Raw genomic sequence first — 17064 nt, 5'->3', positions numbered from 1 at the left:
CGAAACCAACGTGGCACGGAATTTGCGCATTCACATGACGAGCGAGAAGCACATGCACAACATGATGCTCCTGCAGCAGAACATGAAGCAGATCCAGCACAACCTTCACTTGGGCCTGGCACCAGCCGAAGCGGAGCTCTACCAGTACTACCTTGCGCAGAACATTGGCCTGACCGGCATGAAACTGGACAACCATTCTGATCCTCAAATGATGATTAACCCTTTCCAAATGGATCCCAGCGGTGCCACAGCTCTTGCTCCAGGGCTGGGTGAGTAAATATTTTTCGTTCATTGGTTTTGTTTGTCTTTGTCTCTGTGTCTCTCTTTCCCTCTATTCCTGGCCCTCTCACTCGTACTGCCTTTATCACTCCACCCTTTATTGTATCTTATTTTTCCAAACCCAGTCGCTGATTAAAAGCGAGTATGACCTGCCTCGTGGGAATTATTCTTAATCTTTCATTCTTAATTTTTTTAAGTCAGCTTAATCCATCTCCATCTCCCATCCCTGAGCCGAAAGACCTTATCGAAAAACCAACAGTATGGAGTAGTTTTCCCCTGGAACTTTCACAATGACCTGACAGCAGCTTTCTCACTCTTTTATCCCCCACTCCAGAGCTGCAGGTCATGACCGAGCAGATGCAGCCTCTGAATTCTCAATGCTGAAAACAAATGCCTCTCTGCATGTCTTTACCTTTCCTCTTAGCATGAGCTGGCACATATATTAGCCTGTCACAGTCTATTGTTTCTGTGATTTCTTTGTCCTTTATTCAAAAAGCAGCCACACATATGCTCATATTTCAACTCAGATCGCTACATACGGTCTACAAAAAGATTCAGATATTAAACTTGTGCAGTTATTGAATTTCTTTTGTAGCACATTGAGAAATTATGTATTTGACTTGTAAAAATGAGCAAGGATCAAAGAAATGTACAATTAGCCACATGTTAGATGATGTTCTGTGCTTATTTTATAGCAGATTTCTCTCGGTAGAAAAAATACAGAACATACTCAGGTACCACATGCCCAGTAGGAGTAATTAAAGCTATCTAAAGGGGTGGGTGGGTGGGATGGGGTTAGAAGTTGAAAGGGATGATTGTAATTGATCCTGATTCAATCCCATTATGGCTTTTTATAGTTAAGGCTTTATACAGTCCACTACTCCTCACCAGGGTTTTATTTTAGCAAATCCTTTTGTGTGGGTGCCCTACTCCAGTTTCTCTAAAACATCTACCTTTGTCCACCTCTACCCTTCTGTCCTTCCCTGCAGTAAATAACGAGCTCCCGTCAGAACTGCGTCTCGCGAGTGGTCAGCTAATGGCAGAGGACTTGTCTATCCTCTCCGCCGGAGAGCTGTCGCCTTGCATCAGTGACCCGCTGCTGAAACTTTTCCAGTGCGCCGTGTGCAACAAGTTCACCACGGACAGCCTGGAGACTCTGAACGCACACGTGGCGGCCGAACGCCTGCTCCCAGAAGACGAGTGGAGGGCCGTGATGGGCGACGTGTATCAGTGCAAGCTGTGCAACTACAACACGCAGCTCAAGGCCAACTTCCAGCTCCACTGCAAGACTGATAAGCACATGCAGAAGTACCAGCTTGTCGCCCACATCAAAGAAGGAGGCAAGGCCAACCAGTGGCGCCTCAAGTGCATCGCCATCGGCAATCCCGTGCACCTCAAGTGCAACGCCTGCGACTACTACAGCAACAGCGTGGAGAAGCTGCGGCTACACACCACCAACCAGAGGCACGAGGCAGCGCTCAAGCTCTACAAGGTCAGGGCCTTTTCACCCCGAGCGTTACTGATCTGATATCTCTAATCTGTGTGTGAGTGTCTGAGCAAGTTCCTGTGTGATCGTGAGTGCGTGTGTGAGTGTCCGCATGCTCAACCCAACCCACAATCCGTGCCGTGGGCTGCTTTGCTAAATGCAAACCAGCGTATGTACATTATCCTTCTCCATTACACCTCATAATGTAGCCGAGCTAAATGGACGGTGGCTAGCGCAGTGGCCTGAGACAGAGCGCTGATTCAGTGCCTGTGGTCGAGCACAGGTAAATACGGGGATATTTGTTTTCCAGCACCTTTGTTTTTATGATGTCAAATGTCATTAAGCGAGCTGTAAATTTGATTTGCTCCTCTGCCATCACCCTTTTCCAGTTTTCCTTCTCCCTTTCCTGTAAAGACGCCCCAGGCCAGGGACATACCAGTCAGCCTATTTACATGATGCCTTTCGAAAAATCAAACCTAATTGAGTTTCGTGTCAGAAATATCACTATGGAGCAGCAAGCCAGGCTGCTATTTTGTCTTTTCCGAATCTGTACCATTCCGAAATTCTGCCTTGTCACCTCGTGATTAGGAAAGCTCTCATGAGATGACTTAAGAAGATGACTAGTTGTGGGAAGGCTCACTGAAAAGTCTCTCTGGGTTGTGATTATTTTCAGTGGAGGTTTGGTCAAAAAGCCGCCGTATGAATCATTTGGATAGTATTCGCAGGGCAAAAATATAGGATAGATGATCCAGTTCGGGGGTGGTAGTGCTTAAGACCGAGGCCATTGTAGTTTCATCCTGTGCTTAAGTGCTTTTGGGTGTTGACTTACTGGCCTGGTGTGATTGCCTGAAACAATAATACTGATATCCTGAAATCATAGACCTACACTGCATCCCAGACTCATTAGTGGACTTCTCTGGATAAACCATATTAACGTAATGATGATCTATCGACCAGCCTTCGTCACTTTTGGCAAAAACGTGCGCATGAGCCGAACCCCCCCTCGGCTGTATATTTATAAAAAGTTAATTTAGCGACTGACAATGGCTAGACTGCGCCTGGAATTGGCAGGTCTGTAATCGTAATAATGAAATACGATTTTATTACCCTGCCTCATAACGAAAGCGTCTCCGAGGGGCCTTTTAACAGGGTACACCGAAAAAGAGAAATACACAAAGAGGCCTTTCCAAGAATATTCATTTAACCATAAGACTGCACCTAAAAAAAAAAAAAAACAAGAGAGAGAGAGAGAGAGAGAGAGAGAGAGTAAAATAAGAATCACTTTCTTCATGCATTCACTCGGTGTTGGTGATGTGGCGTTAGTAACTGAGCAACAAAGAGCAAATCCTCTGACGAGTGAAGTCAGCGTGAGCCAAATGAAGCCCTGAAAGATCCGCATGTGGAATTTTTCGAAGCCTGGCATTAAAAACCCTGTCCATGGGAATGTTTTGAAATCCTCAGCAATTTCAAACTTTTTTTTTTCACCCCCACCACCCTCTCTCTCTCTCTTTTTTTTTTTCCTCATAAGGGCTGCACTAATTCTCTAAGCAAACAAAAAAGGATTCCATGGTAACAAAGAGCATTGGAGATCATGTAGGAAGACAAGTAGACTGAAGATTAGGAGGTGAGAAAGGCCTAGCTTAGTCATGAGCTCAACAGCATGCGGTTGCTGCCGCATGCATAGACATGGCTGCGGCTGCAGGTCGTTTGCACGCTCGTGTACACGGGAGCGCGTCGTGGAGATTTTTTTTCCATTTTTTTTAAGTCGGCGGCATTAAATATAATTAACCAGGCATCGGATGACGATTCCAGCAATCCCAGATAAAGCTGAAGCGCTTACGCTGTGTCTGGTAGTGAAATGTAATTTATAGTGATGTTTTTAAAATAATGAGTCCGACCATAACAGTAATACTTTTTTTTTTTTTTCCAACCTGTTCCTTTCTAAATGCAGGTGGCTGTTGTGGGGATTAAAATGCTGCCATTGTTTTGCGTTCACGTGACGATAGATCCAGCCGCAGCGCGACAAAGCCTGCTCTTTCAAAAAGAAAATAATGAAGTAATCTAATCAGAGCTTTATTTCCAGTGCAGAAGATTTGAGGAGAAAGACCTCGAATCAAGACTTGAAAGTGAATTTTTTCTTTTTATTTATACATTTTTTTAAACCCTAAGCAGTCGATTCGTCCTGCACTCTTGCCTGCCTCCATTTTTTTATGCCAGGAGGGGGGAAATGTGTTTTACAGATGCAGACTTTAATGCGTTTGGCAGAAATGAGAATATTTCACTCATAGACATATGGTAGTAAAGCTTAAAAAAATAGAGACTTCTTTATTTGACCAGAAAAAAACACCTCTCTTTTTATGTTTAAAGGTGAAAGGCACATGGGATTGGGTCGTTTGGCCAGGCAGAGAAAAGAACAAAGCGTTGACGACATTTCCACATGGACCTGGAATAATAAATATCTTTATGATTTAAAAAGGACTGAAGATACAAAACGGGAAAAAAAAATGGCTTCTGCATATTTCCAAAAGAGATCAAAATAGAGAATAAAACGCTATTAGCACAAGGTGACTTTTTTTTTTTTTAAAAGGTAAATACATGAACGAAAATTGGCTCTGGATTCTCATAGGTTTGAAATACTGCAAAAATTATATATATATAATCTGTTACTGTTTGGATTGAGCCTATAATAATGATATATAGTCATGATATAATTATTAATAATAAACACTCAAATAAATGCAGATGTGGTGCGATTATAAATCTGTCATGACCATTCAAAGGCAGCGTAACGCTCGGTTAGGAAATGGCAGGAAATGTGTGTTTCTCCAAAGAGAGGATTTGCACTGGGCATTTGGGTCATTTAGAGCCAAGAATGTTCATGGTCAGTGTGTCGGAGTCGGAGTGTGAGCGAGGAAACTCAAATACCAAACCGCACCTGTTCATCAGCTGGGCCTCTCTCTTTCTTTCTCTCCCGCTCTTTCTCTCGTTCTATCTGTTTTTCTCTTTTTATCTCTTCGGATCTTGGTGCACCCCAGCCAGGAGTTATGAAGTGCTCACAGGTGAACTGGACTGCTGTGTCTGTCTGGAGGCCACCACATTATTCCCATATTTGTATTTGTCTTCTGTTTCCTCGTTTCTCTTCTACTCCTCCTCCTCCTCCTCGTCTCTCTCTCTCTCTCTCTCTCTCTCTCTCTCTTCCATTTCCAAGACCATCGGGACCCTGGCACATCCACTGCTCATCTTTTCTGGTAGAGAGGGCCACTGGCTCTCCACAGTCCTGTCCCCGGGGAGCAGCAGATAGCCCATCTCATTATCCATGATACGGATGGCAACATCATTGGTCGGGGCAGGGAAATGAGAGGGGAAATTAAAAGAGGAGAGAGCGCGGAGAGAAAGGGCGAGCAGGAAGGAGGGGTGAATAGGGGGAGAAAAAAGGGAGATGGAGAAATTGGAGAAATTTCAGATTTATCAGATTTTTTCTCTTCCAGTGGTTTTTTTTTCTCTACAAGGGCGTCGTATCCTTTCCCAAAACCTCAATTAAAAAAAAAAAAAAATCAAGATGGCCGCCAGTTGATAGGCACGTTATTAAGTCCACGCCGTTATACCACACTCATTACTGAAGGTCAAGCCCACGTCCCTCTCATTTGAAAATCAAATGTCCCATATATATGCAGCTATAATTATTGGACTGTCATTTCGGCTCCACGCCGATGAGGACATGGAGTCAAATGTATTTGCATTAAAAAGTCGTAGCGTATAGTGCAAGGACCGGAGACTTTTCCCGTACGACGTACACACCTGCTCCGGTGGTTTCCAGGGCTTTCCAACAGCCTGTCGATTATTTTTTTTTGTCTTTTTTTTGGAGCTTTTTTTTGGGAAAAAGCAGCGAGTATGAAAAGACACTAGCTGATGTCCATGCAGGGTTTGATCAAGGCGCGATTATGTTTGCATGCATAAACACACGTGTGCCCTCCCTCTTCCTCCTGCCCACTGGAGCGACCAGATTATTCAAACGCTCTCATCTTTCACCTGCGCCGGGATTACAATGGGAATCTGTCAGTGGGAGGGTGCATGGAGAGGGGGAGGAGGTTATAATTAAAGCATAAAGACAGACGAGTGCGGCTGCGAAAACACAAAAAGCCACAGGCTTTGGCCAGGCCTTTCCTTGCTGCCTTTCTTTATAATTCTCATAGATATTAATAGGAATAGGAATTTCTGATATTTGCCCCCCTCGTATTTTCTGAGCTTTTACATCATCTCTACATTCAAGCTCCAGCGAGTGCTGAGTGACAACACAAGCGACTCAGCACTTAACTGAAGCCCACTCCACCTCTGGATTCTCGTAGTACATTCTTGAGTTAAAGAACGCTCTGATATTAATAACCAGACGTGATCTTTCTGCTGGCCCTGGGGTCATCCAGGCTGGCCAGGTCAGCCCATTTGTCTGTGTGCAGCCACTGTGAAGGCTATTGAGGCTGACAGGTATGGGAGCAACAGCAGGGGGTGGAGGAACGGAGGACGATGGACGGTGAAAGGGGGGGGCAAAACCAAAAAAGGAGCGTCACACTGCCTCAAAACAAAGAGTGGCAGAAGTTTGTCATTTTTTCCCCCTTCCCTCCCCTTTCATTCGTTTTTTGCCCCCCCCCCCTTCACCCACCCTGTTCAATTCTTCTGGGATTTGAGAGCCAGCTTAACAAAGGATGACTCATCAAGCGCTGATAAGGTCGGCACTGAAAGGAGTTGAATTGCAATAATATGATACTCTTGGTTTAGGAAAAAAAAAAAAGTAGAGAAGGTAATTAGCTTTGTTTTAAGTCTCCAGACGCAGAGGTGGGCGCAAATGTAGGACTCCTGCCTGGAAAGGATTATTGGACGATAAACATATGTCTGCACATCACCAATTCCCATGAGCTCCTTCTTCTGGTTCAGTTCTGGCCCACGTGTGTGTGTGTGTGTGTGTGTGTGTGTGTGTGTGTGTGTGTGTGTGTGTGTGTGTTTTGTCTAAAAACTCAGACCATGATGAAGCCATTCACTTATTGAAAAGAACTGAAAGGGTGTGAATGTGATCAATATACGCATAGATATTTATTGATAATATTTAATAACTCCATGGTCTGAGACGGTGCATAGTCAAAGCAGAACAACAGTCACGGGTGACAGTTTTTGCATACATTATCGCAGACCAAATGCCAGACAGCATACCTCCAGTAATTGGTTTTAAACATTAGGTGCTGGCTGAATAGATGAGTAGTGTGTGATATTCGATTACAGAGCAAAGAACCCATTTAGCCTCCTGTTCTTCCCCAGCCAGGATTTCCAACACAATACGATTTACCTCCCTTAGGTTCAGCAGGATTAGACCGCTACTAGTAATCCTTAATGCTTAGAAATAGACCTGATAGAAGTTCCACTCACTTGTTTTGGGATTACATTCATGAGTTTGGCTGAATTCGCTTTTTGAAATATTGGAGTTTTAAAAAGGGGTGGTGGTGTGCAAAAAGGTCGGGATCCCAATATGGACACAGAACCTCTAATGAAGCTTTAGTGCATAAATTTCATTTGATTAAATTTTTTTTTTTTAGTGGGAAGTTGAAATCGCTCAAAGTGCAATGTGGTTTGGCAGCAAAAAGTATGGCTTTAACCCGACCAGACCTTTTTTTTTTTTGTCGGGTTACTTCACATGTGCGGTCATACACTGCCTGGTCCATCAGTCACGAAACACTTCAGGCCTTCTGTAACTCTCCATTTAAACGCGGTAACATTTCTGAGCGTCTCCTGACTTCAGACTGCATCACAAATAATGCAGTATGACAATATGACATAAAATAAAAACCCAATTTGCCTTTGTAGCAAAAAAAATGAAATCGAGCTAGCTTAGCATTTAGCCGCTACACAAAAATTCGAGTGTTCGGTTTGCGTATTTAAGGTAGTTTTTTTGTTTCTCCTGTTCATCGACAAGGAACAAAGGAAAACATGTCAGTAATCTTCAAAGTGGTCTGTGGTATGTTGAGTGGACTTTGGTATGTGGATTATGACTAAAGCTTTTCAATGAAAAAAAAACACACACTCAAATAGTGTCCTCCATTTTACAGGTCTAAACTCTGAGCTTCCGGTTGTATTGGCTCACGTTGTTACTTCGGAGATCCTCGTTTCCATGAATGCATATTAATGAGTGAGTGTGTGTGTGTGTGTTCTTGTTGGTCTGTGTGCTATTTGCCTAGGCTCTCTTGAGAAAGCCAGGGTTAAAAGCAGTTGCCCTCAAAGGCTTGTTTCCTGTAGCTTTCTTAGCACAATATGCAAAGCTCTGCCTTTAAGAGCTGCTCTCGTCGAGGGCTAAGAGGAGGAAAGGAGGAAAAAGAGCTCTTTAAATGTGTTCCCCCTCCTGATCCTGATGCTCCTGCTTGCCACTCTTTTAACCCCCCACCACCACCACCACGCCGAAACCCTACTTCCCACCCCCCTGCCCTTCGCTTGCTCTAATAGGTTGCAAATCAGGGAGCCACCTCCGTGCTGTGTTGAAGGCAGATGGGATATGAAAGGCTTCAGTGTTTAAAAGCATGAATAGGAAGAAGCGCACAGTCCCTGGGCGGGGCTCAGTCGCAAGCTTATCAGATACACAAGGTGGAAAAAAAGTCGACATTTACACTCAAAGGTCCTGTACCTATAAAATATAAAGACTTCAGAGCTCTATATCTGTTTGGTTTTCGGGAATAAAACCGAATTCTGGATTAAACTCGACGTGTTTTCTTCCAGACGTAGAAATACCACCATGGGGTGTGAAATTTGGCTCTGACAGTTCCTCAGCCTCAGCTACATCACTCCAGTCCCGAATCTTTCAAATCTCAAATACGGATCTGTCCACATTCTTATTTTTCATCCCTCTCACTCGGTTATTATTGCCGTTTGTACCGACCCACAATATCTTTTCTAACAAATCTACTCGGTTCTATTTTTCTGAAATATAAATAAACTAGTAGCCTGTGACCCTGACCAGGCAGTTACTAAGGATTAATGCATAGTAAACACATCACGTTTCTCAAGGTTGACTTTATTCATATCTGATCACATAGGCAGGCACGGAAATAAAATCTTCCCACTCGTTCTTTTTCCTTTAGATACCCCAGGAACCTTTTTGGCAAGCTTTCTTAAAAGATAATAATAATAATAGTGTACTTCCTATATCTGGATCTGTTTAGACCACATTATAATGTTTATACAATACTCGTAATGTATTTATAAGAAATAAAGACAGAACCGTTTTACCGGGTTAAGGATACCAAATAACAAATTTGACCCCTCATCAATGTAGTTATATTTCTCTTAGGTCCAGAAGGCGATATAGATCGTCCCTGTTCCAGTTCGAGTTTAGCCCGGTAATTAGCCTTTTCCAACCACGCTAGCTGAGGAGGTCAGGTCCATGCTATGCTGATCTGGCTGAACTTGATGATGAATTAAATCATGGAAAGAAGAGGCTGAAGTGCACAGGCGCTGGAGCCTCTGGACTTCTTCACTTCCTGCTGAAGACAAGCAAAGCTTTTAAGGGTAATGGTGAGGTCAGTGGATTTAATGGGAAATAAGTGTCCAGGCGACAGATTTTAAATCACCGTAATATAAATACGCCTCCATTTTCGTCGCCAGTTTGCTTTCTTTTAAGGCAATTTGAAGAGCGGACGAACACTCGTGTCTGCGTTCGCAGTAGGAAGGATTAGCGGGCGAAGATTAAGCACCGCTCCTTAATCTTCCATATCAACTATTGAGGCAAGAGGTGATATGCAGATGCAATTCCCCAGCACTCATGCTTACACTGAAAGTAGATTCCGGTGCATTATTCCTATCGCTGTGATTAGAATTAGATTTCGTGTACTGTAGCTTCTTTAGAAAACGAACATAATGCAGAGATTGTGCAGAAAATGATTCTCAGGAACATCCTGATATATTGTCAATGCCATTTCTTTTTTTTTTTTTTTTTTTTGCATTGAAGTTCATGCTAATACAGAGCTGACCTCCTGACCTGAATTTGAGCAGAAGACAGATTTTTCTGGAGCATGTGACCAGAGAATGCCACTGCATGCTAGTCTTTTAGTCTTTGTACACAGAAGGCCAGTGTGTGACAGCAGTAAGAACTTTTTTTTTTTTCTCGCACGCATTTTCTCCATTTTCATTTTCCACCATGTTCACGAAGCAGGCACGAGAGATCCTACTTCATAGCCACTATCCCAGGCCTAATGACACATACCAGATCAACAACATTAGCTCCCTGTGAAAACATTTCCCTCTCCGTCTCTCTCTGGCGTGTGCTATTACTGCTGGTGAGGTATGTGTGAAGCTGCCGGATGCTTCGTTCCCAAAGCCCACAGCTGTATTTACTGCAGGAGCGAACGAGCGAGCGAGAGAGCGAGGATCGGCGCTAACAGCAATCGATGAAATATCGTGCCGCAGATCAATCAGCGTTTTCGAATCGTTAAAAGACATTTCTCACAGTCTGGCCTCTTGGCAGATGGAGGAGTCGAAACACGCGCACATACACGGTGCACATACACGGAAGTAATGTAATAAATGGATCACGCGATATAATAGAACATGAAATGCATATGTGAAGTGGAAAACAATCAGCTGGGAATAAAGTATCTAATGTGCACTTTTAGTCACGTGACAACATTAGTCCATACGAAACATACAGTGGTCCAGTCCGTCACTGTTCTGGATTAGGCTCGTACGTTAGCTCATAAACCTGGGCTTCTTAAATAACACATTGTGGATAGATATAGTTATGGACTGGGCATTTTTTTGGAGAGACCAGAGGGTGTGTCTTGAACTGCTCCATCACTCCTCTTGAGAAATCTCACGCCGCAAAAAGACTCATTGTGCTAATTTGTTTACTCTTTTTTGGCCTCCATTTGTTAGGATGATTATTATTGTTACATGACCTCTAAGCTGCTCACCAATAAGGCCCTGCCTTGGCCTGAATACCCAAAGCCACAATTACATGTGACATCCCTGATGGATTTTGCAAAGAAAAAACAAATAGCTCAGGCAATTTGGAGCCCTTTGATACATTCCTTTGGATTTGTATAGGCAGGGGGAGAGCAAGGGGCCGAACGAGGCGCTTTTTCAGAGCCGTCGCATGCTTTTCGGCGAGAAGACAGTGGCCTTGTGAAAGAGCTCGGAAATGGAATGCAGGGGAAGGCATACCTCTCGCTCAAGAATCTCGCTCAGGTTGCCAGCAGCGTCTATGATATAGCATTTCATTTATTTCTTCAGGCGCTTACTGGTAACATGTGTTTGCGGGGTGTCAGTATTGATGGAATGGTATATCTGGCTGGCATCCAAGTGAGGCTGGTATGTGTTTAAAATGCTTTGAGGAACAAAACCAGCTTTGTTGCTTGTCCTTTTTTCCCCATCGAGTCGCAGGGTCGCGGAATAACACCGCTCTTTCTCAAAGGGGATCTTTACGGGATAAAGGAAAGTGTGAAGGCAGAAAATGCTGATGCGTTTAGATACAGATACAGTTTTCATTTCACCGCACCATGTTATTAGGAAATAGTTGCGGTGGTTACACGGCTCCAGGGCAATTATGCCACAGCTTATTTTAGGTACGTGTTCATTAGGTGGGTTTTTTATGGTTAATGACAGGAAAAAAAGAGCATGTTTGCACAGAATGCTCTAATTTGTTCTTGGTTAGGGATGAACTGATTCTCCCTTTTCCTTCTCTTTCGAGAGCGAGTTGGAACTGGCCGAATGAACGCGGACGCAAAACTCACCTTGTTTCCGAACGCTGCTAATGAGTCTGGTTTGTCGCAGCGGAAACTCCTACTGTTGTCAGGAGACAGGCCGAATACAGAGGGGCGAGAGGAGGTGTTTTGTAATCATTGAAGTCAGCATAAATAAATAAGTCCCTATGTCAGGTTGCAGGGGGAGTGAATAAACACGCTCCATGGGAATTGGGGCTCCATTTGACAGGTGAAGAGGGGTCCCTGGTGCCTTGAGATGCATTGTTTTGGCAGCCTGGCACTGTGCCGTGTTCCCCCTCTGCGCTGTCAGATGGATGCCTGATTAGGTCGAGGGAGAGGGGTACGCCCCTCGGACCACCCGCTTTGGGAATCCCCTCGTCTCTGCCCCTGGCATGCTGGCATGATGAGGGATGCCCAGAGACGGAGCGTTAGCGAAAATGATTGGTCCCCGATGAGTTCCGGCTCTTGGTTGTTTGCCAAATGCTAATCCAGAACAATTATCCATCAAAGACACAAGTGTGCCCCATATTGTCCTTGATGAGCCTTTTTGCCACCAACAACACTCGGCCTGATTTCAGAGTGCTCAAGAAAAGGCTGTTTGAAAAGATTTATCTGTTGGCGTCGTATTTTTTTCTGCTTTTGTTCTTCTGGCACTCTTAACACACCTTCTCAATAAGGTTTGAGCGAATTCTTTTATAAATAGGACTTCTCTCTTTTGCCAGCGGTTTCCTGACATGTAGGGAGTGTGCTGGATGTTGGTCCGGGGGTATAATATGTTACACGACGCCACAAACATTTAGATTTTTGCAGGCCGTGGATAAGCGTTTTCCCCAAGCATGGTAAGTTTAAACCTCATAAATCAGAAATCTCCGGACTTGAGGTTCAGATCACCTTGGGCTTATGCCAAAGGGTTCTATAAAAGGGACAAGAAAAATACCATATTTCAATATAGGCCTTGAGAAAACAACCAGGAATTCGCTGATTTAGAATATCCTTGAATATATTAATGTTTTGTAAAATTGTAGACAGTTTGTTTCTGTGTGATATTTAAACCATTTGACAAGTCCGGTTGTATTGTGTTTTATTAGGACCATGAAAACGGATACTCAGCAATAACTGTGCGCGAGAATAATTTAAGATCTGCGGCCGACCCCGTTCACATGAGATGCAAATCCACTTTATATTACCCCGTAATTGAGGCTGCTAAAGTGGGGTAAAATACGGCGACAGGAGGATGAGCGTGCCTCGTACAATAGCCAGCGAACAAACCCCAAAGCTAAGTGTTGTTTATCAGCGAAAGATATTAATTGTAAGACGGCTCGGTCATGCATTGGGAAATTATTTGGCTGTTTTCTCGGAAAACATTTTTAATAGACCTGAGCTGAAATGTTTCACTGTGCCTATTTGTGCTATTGAGAATCAATTAATCATTCAAAAGGTTGTCCAGACAACTGGTTTCAGAGAACCTAGAGAGGAGTTTTAATTGCTTCGAGATTGCGTTCGGTCAGAATCGATGTATAAACGAGGTTTCATAAGCGAAACGTTAGGAACCGAATTCTATTACGAAATGTGCGGCTTGTGTAATTGTGCGTTTCTTCGTACACAGCGACCGCTTCTGTAGCGACTCCAGGGCAGGAGTGTGGAGTTTGTGATGTTACGTCAGAGGCCTTTTTTTTAAACATTTCGATGGCCTGGACTCTGTTTAGGGTTCTAGACACACAGGGAGGCCAAAAAACAAGTAACCTCCGGGGTTATTCGCCTGGGGAGGGGCCCCGGCTTTAAGAAAAGAAACAAAGATAGGCGTAATTAATGAGCCTGAAACCGGGCCAAAAAAGCTTTCTTGTGGCAACTTCAACTTAATTAAAACTTAAGACATTTCAATGGCCTTGTAGAGCCCCCGCACGCAGAGCATTCCGGCAGACCCGTGAGAAAATACTAGCAAAGTTTTTTTTTTTTTAAAGAGTGAGAAAGAGGGGGAAAAAAAGATGTGTGTTACCACTGGTGCCATGACTCTAATCTCTGACAGTCAAAGAATCTATTTAGTCAAAGGCTTTTCTTTTAGGGAGCTCACACCTGCAGGCTGGCTGGCACTTCCTCTCGGTTTGAGAGAAGGCCCGTTTTGTGTTCCAGTGGAAGATCAGATAATGGAGGCCTCGCTCTTGCTTTTGTTTTTGTGCATTGTTCATTAGCCTGCAAGTACAGTAGGCACACTTGATATGCTTAGCTTTCCTGGGGAATAGCACTGGGGGATGGGCATCTGTTCAGTGTGTGTGTGTGTGTGTGTGTGTGTGTGTGTGTGTGTGTATACAAAACACACCCTCACTTACACACATTTTATATATATATATATATATATATATATATATATATATATATATATATATATATATATATATATATGTGTGTGTGTGTGTGTGTGTGTGTGTGTGTGTATACAAAACACACCCTCACTTACACACATTTTATATATATATATATATATATATATATATATATATATATATATATATATATATATATATATAAAAGTGTGTGTGTGTGTGTGTGCTGTAGGTGGGTGGCAGGGTTACCATTCTGCGTGAAAGCCTCAGCCTTGCATGGTGCAACTCTGCACAATTTTAATGCAAAACTTCACCCTAAATTAAAGGCCCACAATTGGCAGGCAGTCGTGAATGCCGGAACCCCACCGCTCGCCACACATCAGTCCTGCATAGAACAATATGCAGCGCTGGACAGTTCCTGATTGTGCACACAAAGCTGAGGTTTTAAATACTCCTACGCTTTTATTTTTTTTGGCACCCTCTCCCCCTCTGTGCTCAGTCTCCCATTCGAGACCCTTGTCTAAATTAACAAGCTTAGGAAGTCCTAGCTACCTGCATATGTGTGTGTGTGTGTGTGTGTGTGTGTGTGTGTTGACGCTTAAAAAGAAGAATCCCATTAGTCTTGTACGAGAGGTTGAGTGAGGGAGGGAGGCCGTTCCGTTTACTCTAACCAGATGACCCACCGGACGCCATAATGGAGAGAGAAATGAGGCGCTGAGCTGCAGGCTAATAGCTGTAAACAGTAGCTGAATTAGCATGAGAAAGTGGCACAGGATTTCCTCTTAGCTTTTTTATGAAACCCAAGTGCACATTGTTGCTGTGTGTGTGAGTGTTGGGGTGTGTGTGTGTGTGTGTGTGCGTGCATGGATTGCCTGTGTAAGTCCGGTTGTTGAACGTCAGCAATATGGTGGTGACTGAGGTCTTGTGGATTAGAGAACATAAACACACACACACGCACGCATGTTGGGACCTGAGGGAGCATGGGCTTTGTGTTGTGTAGAGAGAGACCACTTGGGTTTAGAAGCCGGCTAATAAGACGCTAAAGCTGTCCAAACAGCATGTTGAAATGCTAAACAGCTCGCTCTGATGATGATGATAATGTTTTGATATTGTGTGATTATTGATATAGATCTCATATCACAGTTATAAGCTCAATAGATTTGATCCGATATGGAATTGATCAGAGAATGAGAGAAAAATATGCATCATGTTACTGATCTGTAACGAATGCTAATTCGTTTTTTGAGCTAGTTTGCTCGGTGGGAAAACATAAGGACATGTGTGTTAGTAAAGACGTTGCTAGCCGGGTGAACTTAGCGCTCGTAAGTAGCGGTGGATGAAGTACACAAAGCATGTAGTTGTCCCTTTACACTTACTGATGTATTATATCTATAAATGTTCCTATTATCAATTTGTCACGAAAATCTTTACTTAATCAATTCGAGTCTGGAGTTTCTTCATCATTTATTCCTCTCTAAATGTTCTGCTTAAAGTTCTGACTGCACTTTTTTCACTCAAGTGAAAGAAAAGAAGTTTGGGTTCTGACATGTACTTAAGTAAAAATTTGCCATTATTACTACCTGTTTTAGTGTCATGCTGGTAACTGAACCTCACGTCATATTAATATATAAATACAAAATACATTTCAAATGTTGTTCCCTAATGAATGTATCCAGGCTAAAGATCCACCATATAGAACACGAGCAGAGAAAAGATGATGATGATCAGGTGATCAGGAATGTCTCTGTTCTCATCACTGACTCCCTCTGTCTCATCCATGTGAACCCCAGACTTCTTACTGCGTTCTGCCTGCTCACTGTGAGCTTCAGAAACTAGTCCACATCTGTGTTGTGTGAGAGACGGGAAATGATCCACCAGTGGATTGAAATTGCAGCACAATGACAAGAAACAGGTTAATGAACAAAAAACGACACAATGAGAAGAAAAATGTATCACCAAACAGATTAAAACTGAAGTAATGAGTCTGGTGTAAAAATGTAAAAAGATATTTGTGTAAAAAATAAAACGAGTGAAAGTATTTGTACTTTCTTACTTCCACCTCTTTTACATTGAATAGATCATATAATGCACATTTAATGGGGTTATAATGGACTGGAACACATATATTCATATAAATGTCTAAAATCGGACATTATTTGAGGTCACGCCCTTCTCTGGATTACTTCCTCCATTTTGTCCTGTTTGAGGATCCTTTAATGAATCTGTGTAGAAGTGCAGAGTCACTTTCTCTTTCATCCTGCTTGCGATTCAGGCCTGTAGTAGTTTTATGGACTCGCTGTGTGGATTTGTTTTCGTCTCTTTATCTCGTCTCTGATAGTAAATTACCCCCACCAGATCCCGTCTCCTTTCATCCGCCCGCACGAAGGTTGCGCAGAGACCAGGCTTAAAGTTAAGCTGGACTTTTTAGTCGTTCTGAATTACTCCTGTGTCCTGGATTGTGTGATGGCTGACAGAACCTCTGTTTCTTTCTTTCTGTCCTTCCTTCCCTCCCTCTCTCTCTCTCTCTCTCTCTCTCTCTCTGTTTCTCGCTTTGCTAACTGTCGGTCTGTCTTTCTTCATCACACGGCCTCTGTGAAGCACAGGGAGGGGGAAACTTTTACAATCTCTCTTTGTTATCAGTATTTATGTTTGCACAAAGATGGAAGGAATGCATTTCATGTCATGGAGATTATTATGGGAAAGGGAAGTATCTGGTTCGTGTAGGTGCTCCTCCAGCCAGCGAGACAAACAGCTTCTGTTATTCCATGCGATTCCATGCATAGCGCTTTTTAACTCTCTCTCTCTCTCTCTCTCTCTCTCTTTCTTTTCCTTCCTCCATCTGTTTTTTTTTCTCTTTCTTCCCCTCCTCGCTTGCAGCACTTGCAAAAACAGGAGAGCGCGTGCAGCTCGGACTCGTGCTCCTTCTACTGCGCACTGTGTGACTACTCAAGCAAAGCCAAGCTGAACCTGGTGCAACACCAACGCTCGCTCAAGCACCAGCAGAACGAAGGACTGAGGAAGCTGCAGCTGCACCAGCAAGGTCTGCCGCTGGAGGAGGACAACCTCGCCGAGATCTTCTTCATCAAGGACTGCCCTCAAGCCGAAACCGGTGAGTGCACCATTTCTGTTTCTCCACGCCCACTCTCCCATGCCAACCTTCTCCTCTTCTTCTTCTCCTCTTCGTCTTCCTCTTTTTTTTTTTTTACCCGGAGCGCTTCTGCTCCTCCTAATCTCCCCGAAATGAACA

At 43.5% G+C, this 17064-nt stretch overlaps 1 protein-coding gene across 2 annotated transcripts in view; it reads left to right on the top strand.

The window, feature by feature from the left end:
• The window catches only part of zfhx4 (zinc finger homeobox 4), a 71369-nt gene that overhangs the window by 19213 nt on the left and 35092 nt on the right, over positions 1–17064 (top strand). For both annotated transcript variants that reach the window (XM_046877709.1, XM_046877708.1), the window contains exons 2-4: positions 1–269; positions 1269–1771; positions 16695–16926. The exon at positions 1–269 is cut by the window's left edge and continues 2343 nt beyond it. In XM_046877709.1, coding sequence (XP_046733665.1) covers positions 1–269; positions 1269–1771; positions 16695–16926 — 1004 coding nt within the window. The remainder of the gene's footprint in view (positions 270–1268; positions 1772–16694; positions 16927–17064) is intronic.

This window comes from Silurus meridionalis, chromosome 21, assembly GCF_014805685.1.
Source record: "Silurus meridionalis isolate SWU-2019-XX chromosome 21, ASM1480568v1, whole genome shotgun sequence".
NCBI lineage: Eukaryota > Metazoa > Chordata > Actinopteri > Siluriformes > Siluridae > Silurus > Silurus meridionalis.
The sequence above is the reverse complement of the archived record's forward strand: the minus strand, read 5'-3'. Positions and strand labels throughout refer to the sequence as shown.